Source organism: Palaemon carinicauda, chromosome 41 (genome assembly GCF_036898095.1).
Source record: "Palaemon carinicauda isolate YSFRI2023 chromosome 41, ASM3689809v2, whole genome shotgun sequence".
NCBI lineage: Eukaryota > Metazoa > Arthropoda > Malacostraca > Decapoda > Palaemonidae > Palaemon > Palaemon carinicauda.
The window spans coordinates 41,575,731-41,585,730 of NC_090765.1; the positions used below are offsets into that span (position 1 = coordinate 41,575,731).

Below are 10,000 nucleotides of genomic sequence, written 5' to 3' on the forward strand. Positions count from 1 at the left end.
TTTGTGGCGTCAGTTGTTGCTCATAATTTAATTTTCAATTTTGTATTCTGGAAATTTTATTTGAGTGAATTTAATAATAAATTTGACTGACAATAAAATCATCAGAGGGAACTTTGAATTGCATATGTAACAGCATTTTCTGTTCCCCATTCCCACAAATGTAAAGAATAAGAAAAACCATTAAACGACTAGATGGATAAGTTAATAGACGAAGGAAAAAAGGAAAATTCCATTACATTACAGCGAAAACTTGGAAATTTATTGGTTTAAAACCACTTGAAAACAATGAAGATTTACCCCGTTTTATCTACTTACCACCGAACATCATTTCCATGATTGAAAAAGACTGAAAAATAAATTATTGTGAATCATAGACTGAAGACATAAATTCTTTTGAATCCTAAAGACTGAAGACAAGTTGTTTTGAATCCTAAAGACTGAAGACAAGTTGTTTTGAATCCTAAAGACTGAAGACAAGTTGTTTTGAATCCTAAAGACTGAAGAAATAAATTCTTTTGAATCCTAAAGACAGAAGAAATACATTCTTTTGAATCCTAAAGACTGAAGAAATACATTCTTTTGAATCCTAAAGACTAAAGAAATAAATTCTTTTGAATACTAAAGACTGAAGAAATAAATTCTTTGGAATCATAAAGACTGAAGAAATAAATTCTTTAGAATCCTGAAGACTGAAGAAATAAATTCTTTTGAATCCTGAAGACTGAAGAAATAAATTCTTTAGTATCCTGAAGACACGAGAAATAAATTCTTTTGAATCCTGAAGACTGAAGAACTAAACTCTTTTGAATCCTAAAGACTGAAGAATTAAATTCTTTTGAATCCTGAAGACTGAAGAAATAAACTCTTTCGAATCCTGTAGACTGAAGAAATAAATTATTTTGAATCGTAAAGACTGAAGAAATAAATTCTTTTGAATCCTAAAGACTGAAGAAATAAATTCTTTTGAATCCTAAAGACTGAAGAAATAAATTATTTTGAATCCTAAAGACTGAAGAAATAAATTGTTTTGTATCCTATAGACTGAAGACATAAATTCTTTTGAATAGTAAAGACTGAAGAAATAAATTCTTTTGAATCCTAAAGACTGAAGAAATAAATTATTTTGAATCCTAAAGACTGAAGAAATAAATTGTTTTGTATCCTATAGACTGAAGACATAAATTCTTTTGAATCCTAAAGACTGAAGAAATAAATTCTTTTGAATCCTAAAGACTGAAGAAATAAACCTTTTTGAATCCTAAATACTGAAGAAATTAATTCCTTTGAATCCTAAAGATAGAAGAAATAAATTCTTTTGAATTCAGTGTACAATTATCTCATAATCTCTCGAAGATGCAACGCTTAACAGATGCGTGTTGGGTCATCATAATTCCTCTCGGGATTCGAAGTTGCTTTCTTGTTATTGTTATTGCTACCATGACGAAGATGAATAGTAGGATAAGAAATGATGGATAAATAGACATTTTCCTAAAATCCTTATACACTACGAATGCATATCATTTGAATGAAGCGGCTATCTTTTTAATTCAGTTGTGAATTTGTAAATTACAGGGATAAAAATTTAATGTTTTTTCGTTTGTAAATGCACTGATTTTTCAAAGGCAACAGACAAAATTGCTTTTGGTTCCCATGTACTTACTAATGGCATAGAAATACTGTCAATAAACTTTGAATCTATGTTCACCTACTTTTTTGTTTGTTTTAGTATCTTCATAGGCCTACGGGAGCTATATGACCTCAATAAATCCAAGGCCAATAGAATTGAGTAAATCCCGGCTTTTTTGTCTTGAGAGTTATGTCCGCGAAGAATTTGTGTGTGAGAGAGAGAGAGAGAGTGAGAGAGAGAGAGAGAGAGAGAGAGAGAGAGAGAGAGAGAGAGAGAGAGAGAGAGAGAGAGAGAGAGATTGTAATTGTTTGCAGTTGATGGCGACAACTGATAACACGCCGTGCCAAACAGAACTGGCGCCTCGTCAGATTGTTAGACACTTGAATTTGGGCAATGCCTTTGCATCACTGCTCAAACGCTAAGAAAACCTTGAAGCAATTTATACTCACAGCAGAACCCTCGAAGTACTGCAGTCCGAGACTATGAGCGATGTCCCGGCCGGATTTCGGACTGACGATCCGACGCGATGTGAGGTCGCATTTGTTCGCGAACAGGACGCCGTTCAGTTGTTCGGAATGTTGTCCCTTAATCTGGCGAGAGATGAGGACAAATTAGGAATAAATTGCCTTCTAATATAACGAGGCTTCTAAAAAAGTATTAGAATACAATGACAAAATCTAATATGCAGATTTGTGGATGCGGACTACTAAGGTCTCTTAGTTGCTGAAATATTTAGTCGTGTCAGCGCTGACTTAGAGGAAATGGCAAGTCTCAACAATCATGCAGATTTTTGTGAGGAGCATCATAATGGCCTAAAAATGAATATTTTGAAGCTAATGACTTTTTATACTATCTTTCCTGCCTTCCCTATTTTTGATGATTTAAAAAAAATCGCCTTTCTCTTGTTATCAAATATAATTCAAAGTATGGGTGTTGAAATATATTAAAAATTTAACAACTATTTCAAAATCTTACTCAATTTAGAACTTAATTATCCAGTGGCCTTGAATGTCTATTTGGTATAAGTGGTATAGGATAGGAAGTGTTATTTAAAGCACCAAATAAGGAAAGCTCAGCCATTGCAGTTGCTGATCACGACTGCCTTAACACTGGCTACAAATAACGTAATAACTCTTCTGCAGTCATACAATAAGAGCTACTTGTGCGACAGATATGCATGAGGCCTCTCTCGTTTTGGAGACAATGGAGATTACTATATTCAGAACTAGATTTGTTATTAGAATTAGAATAACAATAATCTAAGATGGAGTTAGAAATAGATCAATGAACGAGAGCGATCTAGAACTCTAAACCTTTGCCAAGCTCGAGTAACGATAATTGTCAGGTACACCTAACTTTCCTTGATGTTGGTTTAGGCCTTTTTTTTCGGCATCTGCTAGGTAAGCCTCTCTCTCTCTCTCTCTCTCTCTCTCTCTCTCTCTCTCCTCTCTCTCTCTCTCTCTCTCTCTCTCTCTCTCTCTCCAAGGTCTGATATAAACTAATCCATCTAACAAACTAGCACTTCATAATTTTGTTTTCTGTCAACCCAATGTGAAAGAACCCTACATTGTGAGAGAGAGAGAGAGAGAGAGAGAGAGAGAGAGAGAGAGAGAGAGAGAGGAGAGAGAGAGAGAGAGAGAGGAGGGGGGGGAGGTAGATGTACAGATAAAGGTGGATGAGGATTTGTATCTGAGAGCAAAGGATGCAAATGGGTAAATGGGTAGATGCCATATGAACTGAATACTCTCCTCGGTTAATGGAAAGGAGTTACTTTGAAGATTTGTTGAATGTGAAAGATGCAACAGAGGCGGAGCTGAATGACTCAAGAATGGAAGTGATTATAATAAGGTGGAGAATGCATATCAATGTAACGGCTGGACCATGCAAGAGTGCCATTAAGATTTTGAAGAATAAAAAGACACAAGCATTTGGAGAGGATACGTGTAAGATAACAGAACTGAGTGACCAACAAGCATTTGTAATGTACACATATGTGTGGATACGGGAACGTTTATAAATTAATGAGCGGAGACTAATTATTCCATTCTATAAAAGTAAATATGTTAGTTGCGTTATTAAGAATTAGGACATGATAAAAGGACTGATAGGGGAAAAGCAGTGTGGGTTGAGAAAGGAAAATTTTATGTGGATCAAGTGTTTGCTATGAAACAATTATTTACGAAGTTTTGAAAGTAAAGGGAAAAAGTTGTATATGACATATACAGACCTATGATTGGACTGATTAAGAGGCAATATAGTGTGTGTGTTGGGGGTGTGGGTACAGAAGATAAGCCGGTCCGATCCATTTCAATCTTTTTTTTTATACAAACAAAAAGTATGTTAGAGTATGTAGATAAGAGAGTGACATGTCTTGTGCAAAAATGGGTCTGAGACAAGAGTGCGTGATGTCTCCATGAATGTTCAATAATTTTATGTAAGGAATAATACAAGAGGTCAGATGTTTACAAATGACTCAGTACTGATTGGTTCGTCATGAGAAACTGAAGACATTAGAAAGGAGTTAGAAATTTTTTGCAAGTGAAAAGCATTGTGTAAGTATGAACAATTGTAAGTTTGTAAAGGTAAATTAAAACCAGGAAAATAGAGTAATGAATGTCAGAATAGATGTTGAAAGAATACCGTATAAGATGTTGGTTCTTGGGGTATAGGTGTAAGCATAATGAATAATGCAATATGAGAGAAAATGTGAAACAAAATAAGTTGGCTACTAAAAAAATTAGCCTGCTATCTGCAGAAGATTGGGAAATGACGAATAGACTATGGATGTCAAGGAAAGAATTATTGAGATAATTCTCCTTTATATAAGTGAAGTGTGGATTTTGGACTTGGATAAGAAAATGGTTGATGGTGTTGAGGTCAATTGTTTCCTCAGTCAGGTAGTAGAGATTTGTAGAATGATTGTTAATACGGTTTGATAAGGTCAAATGATGATTCATTGGATTTTGTAATGGGGAAAGGATGGATGGCATTAGAATACTGTAGTTAAAAGGGAAGACTTCGTAATAGTTGGGTAGTTAAGGTATGTGCTAGGTAGAATTGAATGGCAATGTGTGAAAGGGTTTCGACGCGTTGTTGCAGCGCCGTCTGTTTTGTCATATGAAGAGGGGACAGCTTAAGATATATATGTATGTATGTGTATATATATATATATATATATATATTATATATATATATATGTGTGTGTGTGTGTGTGTGTGTGTGTGTGTGTGTATATATAGATATATATGTATATATATAATATATATATATATATATATATATATGTGTGTGTGTGTGTGTGTGTGTGTATAGATTTATATATGTGTGTTTGTATGTATATATATATAGATATATATATATATATATATATATTTATATTTATATATATATATAAATATATATAGATATATATATATAAATATATATATATAAATATATATATATATATATATATATATATATATATATATATAATATATATATATATATATGTGTGTGTGTATACACACATGTGTAAATATACATACTCATAATATACACATATATAGGTATGTGTGTATACAGAGAGAGAGAGAGAGAGAGAGAGAGAGAGAGAGAGAAGAGTGAGAGAGAGAGAGAGAGAGAGAGAATGTCTCTATCTCCCTAAATCTACTCACCTTTTACGAGTCACGAGGATCGCCATTTGATAAAATTTTGCTAAAAATACCCCCATGACATTTTGCATAACCTTGCTCACCAACCGAAAAAAAAAAAAAACCGAAACAACAGCATAGCAGTCTAGCTCCTTTAAATGGGTTACTAAGAAGAGAATGAATAACGGCGAACTCGCTCTTATGGCAGTACGATAGTTTCGATGCAATGAAAATAGACGTGTTTTTTTTTTATTTTTTATTTTTTTTTATTGAAGCCATGATAGTTTAGACATTTTAAAATGCAAACGAAGAATCCCTATTGATTTTGTAAATACATCATATGGTTTTGAATGAATATAGAAATACAGGACTCAGTTGCGTTTAAACAAGATCATTCTTGGCAAAAGAGAAGAGTCAAAGGACTCGCAGTTATGTAACAACATCTCTCTCTCTCTCTCTCTCTCTCTCTCTCTCTCTCTCTCTCTCTCTCTCTCTCTCTCTCTCATTACTTGACTACTGTAAATAACCTTTGCGGTCATGCATCCTAAATAGAAATGAAATGATCATTAGATGTTTAGCATGAAATTTAGTATAAAGTTTTTTTTTTTTTTTTTTTTTTTTGGGGGGGGGGGGGGGGTGAGAGGGATATCTTGGTAAAAGGCGTATCGTGTATATTGAGTACGTCCATATTCACTTCTTGATCCTCTGGCACCCACGGGATGCATACGGCGTCAATGAATTAACGCCATGTGTGTCTTTCCTGTGCCATATCTCTGAGCTCAACCCAATTCTCAGATCCAACCTCCCTGCGCGTTGTCATCAGCCACGTTTCTCCTGGCATACCATGTCCTCTACTGCCCAGCGGATTCCATTCAGGTACATCTTGGACTCAATCATCTTCCCGTATCAAAATTTACTAGATTATAAAATAATTTGCTTTCTTTAAATTTCAATGAGGTGATTTTCATTTCTTCTTTCCAAATGGAATCATGTAAACAGAATGATGATGAGCTTTTCCTTTCATAACCTCTTCAGCTGATTGACAACATTAATTCTTTTTCATACAGAGGGAGAATTCTCTGATGAAATTAGTGAAGTACTATACAGTATATCGAATTTTGTGCTCATTGAACTTTATAATCTTCTTTCGTAAGTGCCTACATTAGAAACCAATGGTAACTAATAATGATGTTTATGCATAAGAAATTAGTAGTGAACTAAATTCAACGACGGTATATAAGGCATAGCTATTATAAAGTAGCACAGGTAGGTAGACATAATATACCTACAACAATTTTATTTGATATATATATATATATATATATATATATATATATATATATATATTCACATATACATATACATACATACAGAGAGAGAGAGAGAGAGAGAGAGAGAGAGAGAGAGAGAGAGAGAGAGAGAGAGAGTGAGGAGAGTGAGAGAGAGAGAGAGAGAGTAGTTCTTTATAATATATAGGGGATTTTATATATAAATATATATATTATAAATATATATATATATATATATATATATATATATATATATATATATATATATATATATATATATGAATATATATAGTCTGTAAATAAATCCATTCAGGAAAGATTTATCGTGCGATAAAATAAAGGCTCTTGCTAATGAAACAACACACGGCGAGATACAAAAAAAAAAATATGTACAATACTCTGATTGAGCTCGAAGCTTTACAAATTGTATTCATACCTATGAAGGATTGTAAACATCGCATGAAGTCAGAAATAGAATAAAGAAAATATTTTAAAGGGTACGCCATGGAAAATCTCAATTTCCAATGCGTCCCTCCCACGGGAGTAAATCTTTTCCTCTCGATTTTAAGCTCTATTTACCAAGAGAAGAAGGTACGAGGTACGAGAGGGGTCCAGTGATGTCTAAAATAACGAGATTTATGGCCCCATTTATGTCACTGGGAAGAAAAGCGAGTGTGGTGACTTCCTTCGTAATGCTACGATGCTCGGAATACTTGGGTCGTGTTATTCAAAGGCTAATGATGTATGTAGATCTTAGTGTTATTGTGGTATCTGTGAATGACGTCGTGGTGATGCTCACAAAGGAATTACGTCTAGTATTCTCTTCCGCGAGAGAGAGAGAGAGAGAGAGAGAGAGAGAGAGAGAGAGAGAGAGAGAGAGAGAGAGAGCAAACAAAATCCAGCAAATGAATAGTGATAAAATTGTTTGGTAGTCATCTCGTTAATTGATTGATTGATTTAAAGTTTTCAGGCATCCTGACATCTAAGGTCATTGACGCCGTCATCTCGTTAAGGACATTATTTTATTCATACTTGTAATTTTAGTTTGCATCTTTTCCCAAGATTAAAATTTCCCTCTTGAAATGCGTTGACTGAAAAAAAAAATTCATTTATCTCTCCCTTCCTTCAAAGTGCAGGAAGGGTAACTTGAAACTTGATGCGCAACCCGCACACACACACACATGCATAAACATAGTGATAAAATCGATAGAGAAGAAGTCTGTGGTATTAAATTCCCGGTTTTAAATTAAATTTTTTTCAGACCTTAATCTATTATTCATTCTAGTCTAGTGCACTGAATTGTTTTTTATAACTTGTGCAGTAGATGCTACTTTTTATTGCAAGGAGATTTTCTCAAACACACACATACATAATATATATATATATATATATATATATATATATATATATATATATCACACACACACATATATATATATATTATATATATATATATATATATATATATATATATATATATATATTTATATTCCTGCCACGCTGAACGACAACCATTCGGAAAACAATTTCCCACAAATTGCCAGAACTAGCGTGTTGTAGGGAAGGGGGAGGGGTTGTGAAAGGTTGAATCTGTGTGTGTATGTCACTGTATGTATGTATCTATTATTTAGCCATCATTGATTATGGGTCGCATACACTAGTGTATGTATAATATATGTATATATGCATATATACCTATAGCCGGATTTAACCAAAATATTGTTAAGATTCTTGAGTTGGCTGAGAAAAACTAGGTGGGAATATATAGTCATTGAACCAACAATGAAAGTTAAGTGTGGATGTTGAATGTATGTGAAAGAAAGAAAAAAAGGTTGGAGTTGTCGAGATAAACTCTAAGCCTCTTCTAAGTGATGAAGAAAAATGAAAAGACTGAGCCATATGGCGAACTCACAAGTGGTGAACAGGTGAGAATCAGAGGAAGGACTTAATCAAAGTTTTTCGAGGTGGTTCGTTCATGTGGGAAGAATGGAGGCCAGTGCGTTATTTGTTACAGTTTATAAGAGAAGGAATCCTCCGAAGACTTAGATAAACTAAATGGCACGATGGGTAAGGAGGTTCAACAAACTGCCTATTAGTTTTCTATATAGATGTATGAATAGATAAAGGTGTGGGAGTTTTACTGCAATGGGGTTCATCCATGATTCGGCAGTTAAATGATACTATGCTGTTCTTCTCTGGAGCCAATCGCTGTTAGGGGAAATGGCTTTATATTTATATGTATAAACATTTGTGCCCGGCCGAGGATTCGAAAATGTTAATCATTAAAGGAATTTCCCTAAGGGTTTTAGATCCCGTGGTCAGGGGAATTCAAAATCAAAGGAAAATTGTGGCTCGTTTATATATATATATATATATATATATATATATATATATATATATATATATATATATATATATATATATACACATTTATATATATATCACAATTATATATATATATATATATATATATATATATACACACACATTTATATATATATATATCACAATTATATATATATATATATATATATATATATATATACATTTATATATATACAGATATATATATATATACATTTATATATATATATATATATATATATATATATATATATATATATATATATATATATGTTTATTCTTTATTTTCATGATAACCCATACTTACAGGCATCTCTCCCAACATGCATATATTGAAATCCTTCACCCATTGTAAACTTACCCAATTATAAAGATCAGTTATACATTTGAAAGACTGTTCAGAGGTGACGTCATACACAAGAAGAACCAAAGAAGGTTGACTGCTCTGTGGAGAAGAAACACAAAAAATGGTATAATTTTATTACCTAATGACGACATAAATATGAAAGATATCAACACATGAATTTTTGTATATTAAATTTGCATGGATTTGCACATACAACTGAATGATAATGATGCTTACAAAGAGAAAGACGAAAAGAGTATGTGAATGAAACCCCTTTCGTCTTTTCATATAGAAGTTGAATGGTTACGGGAACTGGTAATTGGATCATATTCATTTCTCTTTCATCATTGTAACTAAGTGGGAGTATCAAAGAAGGAATATAGGTCTGGATGTTCACAAATAAGTAGTATGGATCTACAAGACATCGTTGGAATCAGATTTTATAAAGCTTCAAAATTTTTTACTTTAAGAAACTTGAAATAAGTATATTTTTGTAAAGATCAAATTTCATCTTTACTAAAATAACTGGAGAAAATTATTTGTCATATATTGATTGAAAATCAATTCAGTGTTCAATTCACAATGTTTTAAGAATTTTAATGATAGAATTTATGTATTTTTAATCAGGCAGACAAAATCTATGCAATTTGATTTTTTGGCGGATTAAATTTCATCTAGCATTGTTAATGCGATTCAAAAGTAAAAAGTGAAGTGAAATTGCGGAGACTATCAGCTATCTTGT

General features: G+C 32.8%; 1 protein-coding gene across 1 annotated transcript in view; it reads right to left on the reverse strand.

Moving 5' to 3' along the window:
• The window catches only part of LOC137632402 (intraflagellar transport protein 27 homolog), a 29,490-nt gene that overhangs the window by 3,502 nt on the left and 15,988 nt on the right, over positions 1-10,000 (reverse strand). The window contains exons 3-4 of the mRNA XM_068364335.1: positions 9,274-9,357; positions 2,077-2,217 (exon numbers count right to left, since the gene is read on the reverse strand). Coding sequence (XP_068220436.1) covers positions 2,077-2,217; positions 9,274-9,357 — 225 coding nt within the window. The remainder of the gene's footprint in view (positions 1-2,076; positions 2,218-9,273; positions 9,358-10,000) is intronic.